We start from the raw sequence: 19,493 nt of genomic DNA on the forward strand, positions 1-19,493 counted from the left end.
ATCCCTCCTTTGGTTACTCTCCTTCAACCCTAAGATATTCTTATTTTATCTTAGCAGCCTTTTCTCTTAGCAGGCTTTCTTTTACAGATAGATAATAATTGTTTGCCCCAAGTTCCCCTGGTTTCTGTGTCCTGACTTAATTCTGACTGATAACCTTGCCACCCAGGGCTGTTCAACCCTCATTTATAGTCCCTTTAAGGACGAGGACAAATCAATTCATTGGGAATTACTAGTAGAATTATTCACCTTATTGGGGAATTTACAAAAACAGTGCTTGATATTATGATTTATAATTTAAATGGAATTCATTTCAATAAATAGCAAAAGCTTAAGAAATACATGATCTGTATATGAGTATTTATTTTTTGTATTAGTATGACACCAACACCAAGGTTGAAACCCCAGGTACACTTTGGACTTTGGAAGAATTTGATACATCATTGCAAGTTCATCCTTGTAAAAAATGACCATTCTACTGAGTGTTGCTGATGATGGGAGAGACTGTCATGTGTACAGACAGGGACAAGAGAGGAAATATCTGTACTTTTCTCTTAATTTTGCTGTGAACCTAAATTTGCTCTTAAAATAACATCTTAAAAATATTCTGAGAAAGCAACTGCATTGTTTTTGGAGGAATTAGATAGTTGTTTAGATGGTGACAGAGCATTATCCCCAAATTAGGTAACTAATGTCTGGTGCTTACAAACAAATAGTCTTAATTCCAAGCAAGATTCATAAGATACTATCTTTGAACTGAAGATGAAAAATGAACAATTCTTGTCACTCTTTGAAGATACTGATGGTCTGAAATACAGAGAATTACATCTCATTAATTTAGTGATATATCCCATAATATTTTGATGAATAAATAATTTATTTCAATAGTTAAGTAACAAATCTAAATATTTCCTTTGTCATTGTTCTATGAAAACACTGCAACATTTGTGTTTTCTAGTTGCTCGCATACTAATGCTTTTTCTTGTGAGATTAATTCTTTTAAATCATAAAATATAAAAATTCTCAGGAAACTTAACATTTTGGAGAAGAAAGTTGAGCCTTTTGGCCACAGAGATGAATTATTATTGATTCTCTGGGAGCCTCTAATCCATGAAGATGGAACGAAGAAGTTCAACAAATACTGTGAGAAAACAGATTTTATTAGAAGTCAAATAGAAGCTCTTATATTCATTTGAATTTTGCAGTAACAATAAAGTTAAGTCTTTCCTTATAGTACCTGTCTATATCTATATATTTTGTATCACACTGGACACACTAAAAAAAAGTATCTTACTAGGACTAAGTAGGAGGAGAAACTGACAAAGGTAACAATTTTGGGTTTCTGATAAGTGACAAAAAGATTAAAAATATTTTGTGAAATACGTACATTGGGAAAAATCCTAGAGATTCAAGTAAGAAGAAGCACCTTGTGATTTCTTGTGTAGGACAGCTCCCCTGCCTCCCCCTCCCCCCACACCCCCTATCACCCTAGCTCAGTGATCAAGAAGAATTGTAGTTTTTACAGTTGGAGAAGCTGCAAGTAGCAATGGTGCTGGTGCCACAGGGGAGACGTGGTTAGCAGTTGGGAAGGGGGCAAAGGAGTCCATTGATTTTCCAGCTCAAAGTGCTAATTTTGCTCACTCATGATGAGGAAAAACCTTACTTTTTTTTAGTCAGACCTTGTGGTCTTTGGGCCAATTGCTCTGACTCCCATAAATATAATGGGAAGATACTGGTAAGGGAAGGTATGACAGAAGAGTTGACCTGAGCTCTCTACACATCCTTGGCAGATGGAAAAAAAAGTCTGTGCACAGGGAGAGACCAAGAACCCAGTAGAAAGTAAAAGCCAAAGGAGACTTGAGAACTGCTAGTGAAGTTATGAGCACTACCCCTCAACACACACCTTCTCTCACACACACACACACTCACATGTACACACATCATATGGCAGAGGGTGAAGCCCTGCTGACTTGCAGTGTTCAAACACAGACTTTTAAAAGAAGTGGTTGATATCTAAGGTAGAAAATCATAAGGATCATACCCAGGAAGATGGGTTAAAAAAGAAAAACATTAATGTGAATTTGGAAAAACTGAACAAAAATATCAGGAATCCAACTTAAGAGGAGAGGATTCTACAGTAAAGTTTATGCAACTTACAAAAAACAATAAATCTATGAAAAATTAAAGAGAATGCAGGTTTATTGAACTCTATTGTCAAGAACATCTATCTAAAAAATTGAACTGTATTGTCAAGAACATCTACCTGAAAAGAAACTGGAAAATGTTTTCCACATTAAGGGGAAAAAGGCTACATCAATAGAAACTTTTACTGGGATAAGATAATACATTATTAGAAAGAAGCAATTAAAGTAATATATATATATATAAATTAAATAAAACTTAGTTCAAATAATTAAATGAAAATATGAGGGCAGCAATATAGCAAGTGTGATATTTCAATAGAGAATCAAACTATATGACTAGACCACAGAGAAATTCTTGCTTTCTACATACCTGAAATTAAAAATTTAATAAATTGGCTCTACAGAAAATTTGAGATGCAGAGCAAGAAGTTGATGAAATTGAAAAAGGAGTAAGAGTACTTTTTACCCCATAGTATGAGAGATAAAAATTCACAGAGTTCAGAAATCTTCAAAACAGTATCAGGAAAACTAGCATAGTTCTAAATACAATATGAGAAAGAGAAGAGAGGCAGGGAAAAAAAAAACAAGAAAATCAATCTTATGTCACAATGTATGTGACATAACTTCCAAATATCATTTAAAATATTTATAGACCTCAGAGGTTTAGCAAACTAAGAGATGTGTACATAGAAATCACATCTCTGTTGCCTCAGTGACTCAGTCGGTTAAGCATCTGCCTTCTGGGATAGAGTCCTGTATCGGGCTTCCTATCAGCAGGGAGTCTGCTTCTTCCTCTCCTTCTATGCATCCCCCTGTTCACACTTGCATGTGCTCTCTGTCTCTCTCTATTGCAAAAATACCAGATTTAAAAATCTTTAAAAAATAAGTTTAAAAACATAAATCAACATCTCAGGAAGATAGCTGGAGAACACAAAGAAATACTCTTGAGGGAACAGGGTGGATTAAGACATGACTTAAGTAGTATGAAAATCAGGGAATGGGTGATATATCTTCATCAGTGTTAGACCATGTTATCTACCACAGAATCCATATCCACCCTGGACACTATTTCAGACTACAGAGAAGAGGTAACCTCAGCAAGATATAGCAAAAGGAAGCCCCCAGCTTCTTTAAAATTAAATAAATAAAAGTTAAAAAATAAAGAAAAAGGTAAATTCAAGAAGTAATATAAGAAATTATTATCATAAACTTTGACTAACCTCTGAAATAGGTCGAAAATAATCACTAACACCCCAAATTGATAAGTTGCACCATGATAACATTGAAATTCTGATCATTAAAGGACTCCAGTAGGGGAGTAAAAATGCAGGTCACAACTATTTCCATCTCATCAACTCACGAAAGCACTTCTATTTAAAATATGACAATACTGGGGTGCGTGCATGGCTCAGTGGGTTAAGAATCTGCCTTCAGATCAGATGATCCCAAGATCCTGGGGTGGAGCCCCGCATCAGTCCCTCTGCTCCATGGGAAGCCTGCTTCTCCCTCTCCTTCCTGCTTGTGCTCTCTCTCTCACTCTCTTTCTCTCTCAAATAAATAAAATCTTAAAAAAAAAATAACAAGGACTAAGAAGAGAAAGAAGGCACCATCTAGATGAAATGGGCAAGAGACATACCTGAGTACTTCTCATTCTCATTGAAGAGAATATTTTAATGCTTCACAGACCAGAAAATGATACTGTTATATAATCAACAGAAATTATTGTAATAGTTTCTCTGAGACTATTGAGTTTTGGATATAGGGACTACCTTGTACAATGTATATTTATACAAAACACTAGAAAAGTTAGGGATAATTTAACATATCTATGCCCATGCAATTTCATACTAATGCTTAGAAGAAAATATATTATAATTATAAATACAATTATAATGTATTTATACAATAGTATTTTATTATGATAAATACAATATTTATATTCCATAAATATAATAGACTTTTCTATACACTTATGTATAAAAAAATTATTATAAATGCAATTTGTGGAAAAGATATGTAAGGTTGGGGTGCCTGGTTGGCTCATTGGTTAAGCATCTGAGTCTTGTTTTCACCACGGGTCATGACTTCAGGGTGGTGAGATCCAGCCCCGCCTTGGACTCTGAACTCAGCACAGAGTCTTCTTGAGATTCTCTGTCTCTCTCTTTCCATTTGACCCTTCCCACACTCTCTCTCTCTCTCATAAATAAATAAATAAATAAATAAATAAATATTTAAAAAAGACATAGAAAAGGCTTTTCATAAAATAGTTATTCATAATACCCACAGACTAGATAGGAATTACATTTCTGAGAATAGATTTTAAAAGGTCATATTCATATAAGACAGCAGTGAAAATTCACAAACTACAGACAAATGCAGTGGTATAGATGGACTACAATAGCATGTGAGACTGAAAGGAGATATACATAAAAATGCACACTGCTTGATCCCATTGATGTAAGGTCTGAAAATAAGCAAATATATTTTATAATATTAAAATGGGCAGGGCTGATAGAGGCTCTAAACTTCTATTTCATGCTCTGATTTGTAATTATGTGGTTCTAACTACTTTGTGCTCAAGTTGCACAATCATACATTTAGTTGCCTTGATGATAATGGTAAAATTAAATAGTAAGGTTATTTCAGGCAAAAGAGCATCTATCGAAGCATGGTTTTCAATTAAAAGCATGACCTGGAAAATACCAAATGTATATTAAAGGTATAAAAATATAAATAAAATATCATAGAGTCAAACTATGGAATAGTAACACACCTGAAATGTACAAAAATATGGATGAATTCTACCAGTATAATATTAACTGATAAGCCTTTTTTTTAAAGATTTTATTTATTTATTTATCAGCGAGAGACTGAGGGGACACAAGGTGGGGGAGTGGCAGGCAGAGGGAGAAGCAGGCTCCCTGGGATCATGACCTCAACTGAAGGACCCTGGGATCATGACCTCAACTGAAGACAGATGCTTAATGGATTGGGGCGCCCAGGCATCCTTTAACTGATAAGCTTTTAATAAAATGCTGGAAACATCTGAAATCTTACCACATCTTCTTCATCTATGGAGAGCAGGGTAGAGTTCTTAGAAGCACAGAACATCAAACTCTCATTCCATGGTTTTCTTTCAGTGCTAATGTAATAGCAATTGTTGGAGTATGTAAACCACTCTTTTGGACAATGACCACATGGATCAGCTAAAGAAAGATTATGAGATATTATCCAAACAGCTTTGAATATTAAAACACAAATTTGCAACTTGCTTATGTATACACATGTGTATATAGCATATCCATGCACCCTCACATGCTGGCAAAAATAAAACACAAGCACACTTCTGGAAAGTCAAGCTTTCTTTCCCTAATTTATGTGCCCATATAAAGCAAATACATGAAAATGTCCATCTCTACATATCCTTTGAGTCACTGAACAAAACTACTTTTCTGCCATTGTAAAATGATTTCTCTCTTCTGTTATAGCAGGAAGAAACTTGAGGCAACTGGTAACAATGGGTGTGGTGATTTTTAAAATAGGCTTTTTTCATATTGTTGCATAAGAATACTATCTTGTAACATTACTTATTAACATCTATTATCTGTATTTTATATTTCATGTCTCCCCCGAAACTCTGTTCTGATTTTTCACAGCCTAGATGGAGACAAAATATAAACTATACTAATATCAGAACTATGAAAATCATTGCATACCTTTTTGGATTCTTGTAACTGGGTATGAATTGTTCTGCTGCAGTGTTCTGCTACCTAAAAATATAAATTAAGGAAATTACGAGGAAAAAAATCATTCTAACCATTTATTTTTTCTGTTTGAAATTTGGTGTATTTTTTAAGATTAGAATACTCTGGAATAAAATAAAATTGATATATTAGGATCTGTTAATATCATGATGATTTGAAGAGAAATCAGTTCAAAAACTTACTAAACTTCAGCATCTCTTACAGTATTTTGTTTAACCAATCTAAAGAGTAAACTTGTGTTTCTCAATTATATATATATATTTTTTTCTATAATTTTTGTTATTTATACTTTTGAGAAATTTAGAATAAGCATTCCACACTTAGTCTAAACACATACATGAAAAGGAAAGTTCCATCCCACAATACTTGAAATATTTACAGGCACTGCTGATTATTAAAATGAAAATATTTTTCATAATCATTCAAAGGTTTACTCACAGGGAAGAGAATTTATCATTCTTGCTACAACATACGTCAAGACAAGACATGTGATTCCCAAAATCCCAGCAGTGAGCTTCGCTAGAGAGGATGGCAAATCTGTGGGGAGAGAAATTAAACAGTGAGAAAGGATGGATGGATAAAGACCAAAGTTTAGACAGTTTACATACAAGAGAACCAAAGATGCACAGGGCATCATAGGTATAAACATAGATGACAAACCCATATCTACCATTGTAATCTTCCTCACAATATACCATTTAACTGTCAGTAAGCATAATGCTTCATGAGTTGTTGGTCAAGGACTATGATTTACAACAATGCCTCAGTAAAGTTAGTCCTCAGATTTCAAAAATAAGATTACCTTATCCAGCTTCAAGTTCTGATCCTCATAAATGAAAAATATGTGAAATCATTCCCTACTCTTTCCCCAAACCTCTGCACCCCAAGTTCACATCCTAGAACAGTTGTATTTTGTGCCTTACTGTGTGCTTTATTTTTGCAGTGGTAGTTCTTGTCATTCCCTTGCAGGTCTTCAGAAGCATTTTAAAGATTTAATTCTGCACAGACGGCTTCCTGCTCAGTTACTGAATTAGACATTTTAGTGCCCTTACCTTTCGACTGTTGTCTTCTTGAGTTCTTAACCAGATTTCGTTCTAAGGCGTTTTCTCTCTGGTTATTCATCTCAGCATCTGAGAGATCTCAGGGTCTGTGCTGTATGAAAACTGGACTGATGTAGTTGACAAACGGTTTAGGTAATGACAAGAGCCCTGCTAGAGTCTCACTGGGTGGAGTGTGAGGTAAGTGGTAACACTCCTTTGTAGTTGAATGATGTAAAATTCTGTTTCTGATTTCCTCAGAGCTCGAAATAAGTGTTTCATTGGAGAATAAGTGATTTTTAAAGTGGTATTTCATGTTTGATGTAATATTGTTGGTTGTAGCCATGAAAAGCAACAAATTAGTGAAGAATAAAGAAACACATAAAGAATTATGCCCTTATTAACTTAATTAGCTTAATGTCAATTTCCATAGTCTGGCTATTGTAGACATTGCTGCTATAAACATTCGGGTACACGTGCCCCTTCGGATCACTATGTTTGTATCTTTAGGGTAAATACCCAGTAGTGCAATTGCTGGGTCATAGGGTAGTTCTATTTTCAACATTTTGAGGAACCTCCATGCTGTTTTCCAGAGTGGTTGCACCAGCTTGCATTCCCACCAACAGTGGAGGAGGGTTCCCCTTTCTCCACATCCTCTCCAGCATCTGTCATTTCCTGACTTGTCAATTTCCAAAGACACATGGTTAGAATGACAGGGTTAAAACTAAAATGCTGTTATTAGGAAATAATGAGACTAATTTTTATGACAATTTTTAAAATCCGTGAGTGGTTAATGATTGAATGTTCTAAACTAATTGGGGTAATAATGGTGTTAGAATATACAGGAAATTCCTGCAGTAAATTAGTTTTATTTGGTGACTTATGTATACTTAGTAAAAGGGGATGAGGTCTTATTAAATGACCTTCCATTTTGAATGATTGTGGAATTCTGAAAATCATTAAATTTTAAAGAAATAATGTACATGGTGAAAAATGCTACATGACACACTAAAATTATCTAAAACCTAAGCAATGGTGTTAGCATATACAGGAAATTCCTGCAGTAAATTACTTTTACTTGGTGACTTCTGTATACTTAGTAAAATGTGTTGAGGTCTTATTAAATGACCTTACATTTTGAATGATTGTAGAATTCTGGAAATCACTGTTTTAAAGAAATACTGTATATGGTGAAAAATACTACATGACACACTAAACTTATCCAAAACCCAGACAATACTGAAAACCAAGAAAAGACAATAACAGAAAAGATTTCTAAAAATCCTTATTTGACACCAAGAAAGGATAATTGATAATGGCCAACATATGCAAATATAAAATGATAAATAAAAGTAGAGATCATTTATGGAAGAATACTGTTGATATAAACTCAGAAACAATCTATGGTTGCCAAAGGCAGTAAAGGTAGCTTTATTGTGTAAGCCATTATAATAACTCAAATAAATGTAAACTAATAATTCACATAGTTAGTGCTGCAGTCAGTGAACTCTAGAATCCCTCCTGGCTCTCAAAGTTATAATGTGTGATCTTTTAAAAGTTACTTCGTTAGCAATTCGGGGTCTCTTCTGATTCCATACAAATTTTAGGATTATTTGCTCCAGCTCTTTGAAAAATACCGGTGGAATTTTGATCAGAATGGCATTAAAAGTATAGATTGCTCTAGGCAGTATACACATTTTAACAATGTTTATTCTTCCAATCCAAGAGCATGGAACAGTCTTCCATCTTTTTGTGTCTTCTTCAATTCTTTCATGAGTGTTCTGTAGTTCCTCGAGTACAAGTCCTTTACCTCTTTGGTTAGGTTTATTCCCAGGTATCTTATGGTTCTTGGTGCTATAGTAAATGGAATCGATTCTCTAATTTCCCTTTCTGTATTTTCATCGTTAGTGTATAAGAAAGCCACTGATTTCTGTACATTGACTTTGTATCCTGACACATTACTGAATTGCTGTATGAGTTCTAGTAGTTTGGGGGTGGAGTCTTTGGGGTTTTCCATATAAAGAATCATGTCATCTGCGAAGAGAGAGAGTTTGACTTCTTCCTTGCCAATTTGGATACTTTTTTTCTCTTTGTTGTCTGATTGCCGTTGCTAGAACTTCTAATACTATGTTGAACAAGAGTGGTGAGAGTGGGCATCCTTGTCGTGTTCCTGATCTCAATGGGAAGGCTGCAAGCTTTTTCCCATTGAGGATGATATTTGCTGTGGGTCTTTCATAGATAGATTTTATGAAGTTCAGGAATGTTCCCTCTATCCCTATACTTTGAAGCATTTTCATCAGGAATGGATGCTGGATTTTGTCAAACGCTTTTTCTGCATCAATTGAGAGGACCATGTGTTTCTTCTCTCTTCTCTTATTGATTTGTTCTATCACATTGATTGATTTGCGAATGTTGAACCAACCTTGCTACCCAGGGATGAATCCCACCTGGTCATGGTGGATAATCTTTTTAATGTGCTGCTGGATCCTGTTAGCTAGGATCTTGTTGAGAATCTTTGCATCCATATTCATCAGTGATATTGGTCTGAAATTCTCCTTTTTGGTAGGGTCTTTGCCTGGTTTGGGGATCAGGGTAATGCTGGCTTCATAAAAAGAGTCTGGAAGTTTTCCTTCTGCTTCAATTTTTTTTTTTAAAGATTTTATTTATTTATTTGACAGACAGAGAGATCACAAGTAGGCAGAGAGGCAGGCAGAGAGAGAGGAGGAAGCAGGCTCCCCTGCAGAGCAGAGAGCCCGATGCGGGACTCGATCCCAGAACCCTGAGATCATGACCTGAGCCGAAGGCAGCGGCTTAATCCACTGAGCCACCCAGGCGCCCCATGCTTCAATTTTTTGGAACAGCTTCAGGAGAATTGGTGTTATATCTTCTAAGGTCTTCATAAGCTCTTAATAATATGTTAGTTGTTTTATTTCTATTTTTAACACAATTGTCATATTACTGTTTCTGAATCATATCATACTATGTACCATGATTCACAGGGGTGGTGTGATGAAAACTTTCATCAGTGTAGTGAAAACTTTTGCAAAGTTTTATTCATTTTTCTTTTAGAAATATTATCATTATTTATAGGTAAACTTAAATTAGTATATTAGGAAAGTTACTTAATCCTACTATTAGGAAAAATTAAACAGTTTTATTTAAGAAAGGATATGAAGAATTATATTTCACCTTCATGATTATATAATTTTATTTAAGACTTGACTTTATTTTTAATGGCTGGACTAAATATCAAATAATATATGAAATTATTTCTATGTTGATGACAAATGCAAATTAACTGTTCCTTGTTATGCATGATGTTTATGAGATTTCAAGTGAAATTATATGGATTTATAAACCCTTATCATCTGTGTGTGTATACACTTGACTACTTCTCCACAGGAAAGAATATGAATATTTTAAGATACTCTCTGACACATATAATATTTATTCCTTTTTGTTACCCTGAGTTGTTGGAATAGAGTTAACCAGTGTTCTCTGTGATTTCATTGTGTATTAGTTGTATCCATCCAGCATCTGTATCTCCCACTAAATAAGGTGGCTAGGAGAGAGACAGCAGAGGAATGACACATACCTTCCGTTGGCCAGAGTCAGGCATCTTCAAGGGGGAGACCAGGTTACTCTTGTAAATGGACAGTATCTGTGGTCTTCACAGACTGCTGGCCCTGTGAGAGCTCAGAGAGAGGTAATAGTGGAAAAGTAGATTTCTCATCAATGTGTCACTTAAAATTTGAACAGGAAATCCTTACACTTGGGCTGTTTTGAAGACACTTTATCTCATCACACACCTCCAGAATGTCCGAGACTTTCAGTTTGTAGGGTGTCAGTTAATTGTGACATGACTCTGAGAAATGTTTATGTTCCACAAGATATTGGGGTCTGAGGCTTGACCACCCATGCTGTTAACTTGCTTCTTTCTCAGTCACAAGTGCTGAGACCTGAAAATTCAGGTCTTTGAAGAGTATCTTAGATGTGTCAGTTCTATTTTCATACAGGTTGCTGAATCTTGGCATTATATACTTCTTTCCCTTATACTGTCCTGATGTCATTTCTATTATAAGGGAAAATATCTGAAAACATCATCCCATTAACAACAGGAGTTTAGTGATATTTATCTCCAGCTATTTTGAATGTGCATTGTCATATTCTTTCTATAGATCTCTTGAAAGCTTCATATGGTACTTATACTATTTTATGAATATGGTGTACCACATTGTTTCCTTGTGTATACTGACCAACCCTTGAAGCCAAAAATTAAATCCCATTTGACTCTTTTAGTTATTGTTGGATTTGATTTGCTAGTATTTTGTTGAGACTATTTGCACCCATGTTCATCAGGAATATTGGCCTGCAGTCCTCTTTTACAGTGGAGTCTTGGTCTGGTTTTGCAATTAGGGTAATGCTGACCTCATAAAATGAATTAAGAAGTTTTTCTTCAATTTCTATTTGTTTGGAATTTTTTGAGGAGAATAGGTATTATCTCTTCTTAAATGTTTGTCAGAATCCCCTTGGGAACCATCTGGCCTTGGAGTTCTGTTTGTTTGTAGATTTTTAAGGAGTGATTCGATTTCTTTGCTGGTTATCCATGTGCTCAAGTTTTCCATTTCTTCCTGTTTTGCTTTTGGTAGTTCATGTTTCTAAGAATTTATCCATTTCTTCCAGGTTGTCCCCATTTGTTGGTCCAAATTTTTTTAATACTTTTCTCTTAGGGTACCTGGGTGGCTCAGTCATTAAGTGTCTGCCTTTGGCTCAGGTCATGATCCCAAGGTTCTGGGACTGAGCCTTAAATCAGGCTCCTTGCTCAGCAGGAAGCCTGCTTCTCCCTCTCCTGCTCCCTCTGCTTGTGTTACCTCTCCTGCTGTGTCTCTGTCTGCTAAATAAATAAATATAATCTTTTTTTAAATAAATAAAGTCTTTAAAAAACTATATTCTCTTATGGGGACACCAGGGTGGCTCTGACCGTTAAGCGGCTGCCTTCATTTCAGGTCATGATCCCAGGGTCCTGGGATTGAGTTCTGCATTGGGCTCCTTGCTCAGCAGGGAACCTGCCTTTGCCTCTGCCGGCTATGTTGCCTGCTTGCTCTCTCTCTCTCTCTTCTGACAAATAAAGGAAAAAATCTTAAGGAAAATAATATTCTCTTATAATTGTATTTCTGTTTGTTGGTAGCAAAAAAAAACAAAAACTTGCCCTTTTTTATGTGAACAACACAGTTACCAATATAGTACAAAAAGAGAGACATAAAATATTTTTGGTTTTGAATTTTCATGGCCATAATGTGTCTGTAAAGACACCTTAGTAGGTTGAATTTGTGGAGATAATGAAGTAAAGATTGAGAAATGCTGTATTATAAAGTAATATGCATGAATTGAAAAGATCAGATATCCCACGTTTTTTGCTAGGTAAGTCCGTAACTTCTTTTTCAAGAAGCAGGAACAGATGAGTAGCATGCTCTGATTTCATTATACTCGTCTCAATTTGGCAGATAAAAAGAAATTAAAAATTAAGAACAAAAACAGGGAGACTCAAAATACTACAGGGATGTGGTGGCTTGGGCGAGGTAAAGAGTGGCAATGGCGATGGGAGACTGGACTCAGGAATATTTTGAAGTCAGTGTTAAGAAGCCTCTAATGTGAGAATGTGGCCTGAGAAAGAAGGAAAGGGGTCATGGATGAAGCATGTGCTTTACCTTGAGTATCTGAAAACAGATTGAATCTGTTTCCATTCAATGAGCTGGAAAAGACTATACGTGAAGCAGGTGTGATTAAGAGTCTGTGTTTGGATTGGACATCTGAAGAGTGAATTTTTCATAAAACACACAAATGGAACAGTTGACTAAGGACCCAGGTGTCAATGTCCTAAGGTGAATGGTGAGATAAGGGCAAGAAAGTATAAAACTGGGCTTTTCAGGTTGCATGTGCTGCTTAAAACGAAGTAACAGAGATTGTCACCCAGGAACTTAAAGTGAATGTAAATAAGAGGAAGTTCTAGGATAAGCTCTGTGACTCTTTCATGTAAAGAGAAAGAGGAGAAGCGGTGAAATCAGCAAACAAGATCAAAAGCGTAATGACTAGGTGGGACTCAAACCCATGAAACTATGTTGCCATGGATGCCAGGTGAAAAAATGTTTCCAGGAGGAAAGAATGATCCACTCTGTTGAATGCTACTGCTAATCAAGTAAGATGAGATTTTGTTATTTTGTGTACAGAATAGGGAATGGTTCCAGTGAGCTGTTGGGGCAAAAATCCAATTTGTCATAGATTCAACAGAAAATGGAAGGATGGGATTTAGAAATAGTTTTACCATGATGCAGCACAGTGTTCATTAAAGGTATCTTTTCCAAAAATGAGGAACTGTGTTTCTTGAATGAGACGATCCAGTGGACTACCAGTCCTGATTACCATCACATATGCTCTCTTCCAATATGGCTTATCTGCATTTTCCCTATCAGTCTGAACCTCTCTGCAAATGTTATCCCTCACACCTGTAGCTTTTATATTTCGCCCTCATTTTCTCTTGTCTTCAAGTGTTCTTTCAATTCACTTACTTTCTCCCTAATCTTTTCTAATTTGTTCTTTAATCACTCCATCGATTATTCATTTAAATGTTTTTTTTTTAAGATTTTATTTATTTATTTGACAGAGAGAGATCACAAGTAGGCAGATAGGCAGGCAGAGAGAGGAGGAAGCAGGCTCCCCGCCAAGCAGAGAGTCCGACGCGGGACTCGATCCCAAGACCCTGAGATCATGACCCAAACTGAAGGCAGAGGCTTACCCCACCGAGCCACCCAGACGCCCCTGAATGTTTTTGTTTTCATTTCTAGAATTCTTCTTTTTGATTTTTAAAAATTACTCTGGGTTTTTCCAAAGTCTAACCATCAGACACTAACCTCTTTTCTCGTAGTCATTCTGTATTGCTTATACTTTTATTCACTCTAAATATTTGTACCTTATAACCAATATTCAAGAATCCCATCATTTGGGGTGTGTGTGTGTGTGTGTGTGTGTGTGTGTGTGTGTGCTTCTCTTTTACTTTTTGCTTTTTGCCTTTTTCCTTCTTTTTTTTTTTTTGCATGATTTTCAATTTTGAGCATAGTTTCCATATCCTAAATGGCCTGGGTTGAGAAAAACTGCAGAAGTTTTTCTTTAGAAACAATGATCATTAAAATCTGGGAATTAATTTTGCCTATGATAAAATGTACACTTAGAAGATTTTTAATTATGAAAAATATAATAGCAAAGATCATGTGGGTGAAAGACTAGAAGTTTATTTTTTATCTGCTAATATATATTTGGAAATTGAAAAATAAAGAATATAAGTATTTTTCAAAACCCATCTTTTGTAGTCTGAAAAACACTATATCCATTTTAAGGGAAAATAGCTTAAATTGAATCTGCCAAAGGAATACTAACTGAAGCTAGACCACACATACTCAAGGGGAGGAATAATCAGAGTAAGAATTTGGGATAGAAGAATTCTTTTCTTAATTCTGTCATCATATTTATACTATTCATATTATGGAAGTGGTAATTCCCCAAATTAAATTAAATACTTCCGGATTTGTATTTTATTTTGTCTATGTGCACTTTGTGCCTGCCTTCTCTGGGATTATTTGAATAATTTTTAGAACTCCATTTCAATTAGTATATTGGCTTCTAGGCTCTCCCTGTTACAGATTCTTCTTAGTGGTTGTACCAAGATTATTGTACACAGTCTTAACTTTTCATGGTCTAGGTAGAATTAGTTGTACAGCTTAAGAAATCCTGTATGGAACAGGTCTATTGATACCCTCCCCCTCCTCATTATGGTAAATAGTTGTCATAGGTCTTACATATCACATACATTAGAAACACTGGAAGAAACTCACAAACTTTGCTTTGAATGGTCATGCATACTGCAAGGAAATTAACAGAAGATTGTCTTTCATATTTACCCTGATATTTATAATTTTATAGATGCTTATGCCTTCCCAAATAAACGATTTCTCATGAAACTATTACACATAACCAGACACATTTCCTTCCTTTAACACTTCTTGCATGGAAGGCCAAGTAGTTTTTGGAAAATGTCTTAATTTACCTTCATTCTGGAAGACTACTAATGATATTACATTCTGAGTTGGCGGGGTTTTTTAATGAGATAATTGTTTTCTCCTAAATTTATTGTTTCTAAGGAATTTCTAGGTATATAAAGGGTTGTTATACTCTCATTGCTTTCAATATTTTTTATTGGTTTCAGAAGTATGACTACAATGTGCCCACATGTGAACTAGTTTTCATTATTTTAATTTGGGTTTTGTTGGGCTTCCTGACTTTAACTTGGTGTTTTCAATAAATCTGAATTAGCTTCAACCATTATTTCTTCAAATCATCTTCTGCTAATTGTTTCCCTCTCCTTGTAAGATGCTAATTACATGTGTCATAACTTTGGATATTATCACATTGGTCTCTCTTATAAAAATTATTTTTGATCCCCTCTCAGATTCCATTATTATTCTTATCCAATCCAGAGCATTTGAGGGGGACAAAGCTAAATATTTACATGTTGCTTTAGGAAGAGCCACAAAGAACTAATGCTTGTAATTAAGAGCAGAGCAACAATTTTTAAACGCTAAAGCCTTACTTTATTCATAACTTTACAATCCTTAATTTCAGAAAATAAAATTTTCAGATTAATCAATTGGGTACAGGAGATTAGAGTTACCCAACTTTGTCCTTTTTGTATTTTCTTTGGAACTGAGTGCCTGCAAAGAATACATTTTCTGCTCTACTGCAAACACAGCAAATTATAAAAGGGCTTCATCTTCCTCTGAAACGAATACTGAAATGAAGACTGCTTAACTCTGAGATCTAGAGTAAGAAGACCATAATGTTCAAAACCTAATGTATAGTCTTAGAAAGTTAGATACAGAAAACTGCCACATTGATCTTTATATCTCTGACTTCTCTGAGACATTTTTTTAAAGGCTCAGTGGTAGAATTTAGTGATTCATCAGTTGTATATAACACCCCATGGTCATTACATCAATGTCCTCCTTAATGCAGATCACCCAGTTGTCCCTTCCTCCCACCCATCTCCCCTCCTGCAACCCTGTTTGTTCCCTATAGAAGAGTCTCTTATGATTTGCCTCCATCTCAGTTTTCATCTTGTATTGTTTTTCCTCCCTTCCCCATTTTCATCTGTTTCTTAAATTCCACACACGAGTGAAATCATACGGCATTTGTCTGTCTCTGACTTATTTTGCTTAGCATAACTCTCTCTAGTTCCATGTGCATCACTGCAAAAGGCAAGATTTCATTCTTTTTGATTGCTGGGTCATACTTCAATGTATATATACCACGCTGTCTTTATCCATTCATCTGCTGAAGGACTTGTGGGCTCTTTCCCTAGTTTAGCTCTTGCGGAAATTGCTGCTACAAACATTGGGGTGCATGTGTCCCCTTGAATCACAATGTTTGTACCTTTGGATAAATACCAAGTAGTGCACCTGCTGTGTCATAGGGTAGCTCTATTTTCAACTGTTTGAGGAACCTTCATACTGTTTACCAGACTTGCTACCCCAGTTTGCATTCTCACCAGCAGCATGAGAAGGCCAGGAACACGACAGGTGAGTCCATGCTCACCACTGTTGTTCAATGGTACTAGCCTCAGCAATCAGACAACAGAAAGAATTAAAAGACATCCAAATCAGCAAAGAAGAATTCAGACCTTCATTCTTCATAGGTGATATGATAGTCTATGTAGAAAATGCAATGATTCCACCAAAAAATTACTAGAATACATACAGGAATTCAGCAAAGGGACAGGATAAAAATCTATGCACAGAAGTCAGTTGCATTCAATATATTAACACTGAGGCAGGAGAAATAGAAACCAAGGGATCAATCCTATTTACAATTGCATGAAAAACCAGAAGGTACAGAGGAATAAACCTAACCAAAGAGGTAAAGAAAAACTAAAACTATAGAACAGTTATGAAAGAAATTGAGGAAGACACAAAGAAAAATGGAAAAAAATTCCATCCTCTTGAGTTGGAAAAACAAATATTGATAAATGGGTATGCTACCAAAAGCAATCTATACATTCAATACAAGCCCTATCAAAATACCATCAGCATTTTTCACAGAGGTAGAAAAAACAATCCTAAAATTTGCATGGAATAAAAAATGCCCCCCAAAAGACAAAATAATGTTGAAAAAGAAAACCAAAGCCTGAGGCATTACAATTCTGGACTTGAAACTGTATTACAAAGCTATTATCATCAAAACCATATGGTCTTCCCTTTTTTTTTTTTTTAAGATTTATTTATTAATTTGAAATGGGGTTGGGGGCAGAAAGTAAGGGAGAGAGAATCTTAAGCAGAGTCTGCACTGAGCATGGAGCTGGACACAGGCTCAATTTCACTACCCTGAGGTCATGACCTGAACTGAAATCAAAGAGTCAGTCACTTAACTGACTGTGCCCTTCCATTACTCTTTCTACTCTGACTTTACACCTGCCTAACTCCCTTAAAATAGTGTTCCATGCATATATATCTCCAGTGCATTTGGTGGATCCTCCACTTAAGCTCACTCTACCAAAGTCTTCCCATTGTTTCTTATGGGTACATGTAAGACATTAAGCATCTTTTTTAGAAGCATGTAGAGATGTAAAACATAATTTAAGAAAAAACTGGGAGGTGTTCCACATCAGAATGTTAATATTAAAGAGCTTCTCTCTTACTTTTCTTTCTTCTCCATGGTAAGAAATACATATGTGTCGATGGGATACTCAACACTGGAAGGAAAAGGGCATTTCAATGTCTTCTTCCCTTTGGCCCCAGTAGGTTCCCCAAATCCAGTAACCAAACAGACTATCTTGCAAACCTTGAAAATTCCTTTAAAAATGTCTTCTATTCCAAAAGAGACCATTATATATGTCCAAATTAACACACTGGGTGAGGAGACTGGGTTTCTGGACCCATAAGAGAAAGAATAGGAACTGCAACTTGATTTCAAAAATCTATTTCCCGATATTTGTCTTTTACAAACAAGCTTCTCTCATGAAATACAATGAGAAAAAAAAATTGCTATTTTGCTATTATTGTTATTATGGTAGATTAGGTTTTTATTCAAGAAAATTTCATTCCTTCCATCAGAGCACTTTGAAAGGAGTAAACCCTGAAGAAAATCAATGATAAGTTTGGCCAAGTGATTTGTTTTCACAATCTAATGTAAGTGGGAAGGGGACAGCTTATGAGTTCAGAGTCCAGGCATTAAGAAGCACATTTCTCCTAGCCGCTAATCTCTGCTATAAGATGTCATATATATCCGGTATCTCCTCTTCTAAGAATAAAATACACCCAAAAGATCTGAGCTGAATCTGTAGTTGTAGTTTGGATCCAAGCCCATGCATGCCAAGCCTTGATCAACTAAAATCCAGCCAAAGCAGAAACTGGTGAATGAAAAGTAAATGCTTATTTTACAATGTCATTGCAAACTTGGGTTGTTTGAGCACAATGTCAGCAAATCATTACAGCTAGCATTTACATATTATATGAATTTGATTTTGAATATTCATATAAATTCTCAATTGGAGTATAAGAAATCAGTACAGAGAGTGTGAAGAATATGTGTAGGGGTACCAGGGTGGCTGTCAGTTAAGCGTCTGCTTTACCTCAGGTCATGATCCCAGGGTCCGGGGATTGAGTGCTGCACCCTCCCGTCTTGCTCTCTTTACGGTGGAAGCTTGCTTCTCCCTCTGACTGCTGCTCCCCCCGCTTGAACTCTCCCCCTCTGTGCAAAATAAATAACAAACCTTAAAAAAATAATATGTGCAAAAATTGTGTCTATATTCAAGGAGATACGTGTATATGAAGTATGAATTTTCTGCAAGTAATAATCAAGCTAAACTCTCTCCCTCTTGTCATTGAGTTAGGGTAGAAATATCTGAATCATTATCAAATTACTAAAATTATTCCTGAATTATAGGAATAATAAACTGTTCGACTCACACAAATATCTTTAACTTTTATTCTTGTTTTCTTTGTTATTTAACATTTTATTTTTTTATTTTTTTATTTTTTATTTGACAGAGAGGGATCACAAGTAGGCAGAGGGGCAGGGGGGGGGGGGAAGCAGGCTTCCCGCTGAGCAGAGACCCCCGATGCGGGGCTCGATCCCAGGACCCTGAGATCTTGACCTGAGCCGATGGCAGAGGCTTAACCCACTGAGCCACCCAGGAGCCCCAAACATTTTATTTTTTAGAGCAAAGTAGTTTTGGGTCTGGGTAAGGGCAACAGAAGTGGGGACTTGGAGAATTTAATAAAACAGGATGTCTTCTAAAATATCTGAACTCCAGGTAAGAAAAACATCACATCAGAAAAAGTAGTGAAGGACCCTGGTTATTAATGATTGAGAAGAAACCAATCTCTACCAAAAAATGAACCAAATTTTTTATAGTGCTGGACCAAAAGCGATTCAGCAGAAAAGTTTTTATTCCATTCTCTGGGGACGTGGGGCTGATGAGAATGGGTTGTATATAACAAATCCTG

At 35.8% G+C, this 19,493-nt stretch overlaps 1 protein-coding gene across 1 annotated transcript; it reads right to left on the reverse strand.

Annotated features, from left to right (window-relative positions):
• Positions 1 to 780: 780 nt before the first annotated feature.
• On the reverse strand, positions 781 to 7,044 carry LOC123946344 (NKG2-A/NKG2-B type II integral membrane protein-like). The gene is made up of 5 exons (XM_046011793.1): positions 6,958 to 7,044; positions 6,344 to 6,442; positions 5,858 to 5,911; positions 5,199 to 5,347; positions 781 to 804 (listed from the first exon to the last, which is right to left on the reverse strand). The coding sequence occupies exons 1-5, from the start codon at positions 7,025 to 7,027 to the stop codon at positions 781 to 783; spliced, it is 396 nt and encodes a 131-aa protein (XP_045867749.1). The 5' UTR covers positions 7,028 to 7,044.
• Positions 7,045 to 19,493: the final 12,449 nt, after the last annotated feature.

Source organism: Meles meles, chromosome 7 (genome assembly GCF_922984935.1).
Source record: "Meles meles chromosome 7, mMelMel3.1 paternal haplotype, whole genome shotgun sequence".
Taxonomy (NCBI): Eukaryota; Metazoa; Chordata; class Mammalia; order Carnivora; family Mustelidae; genus Meles; species Meles meles.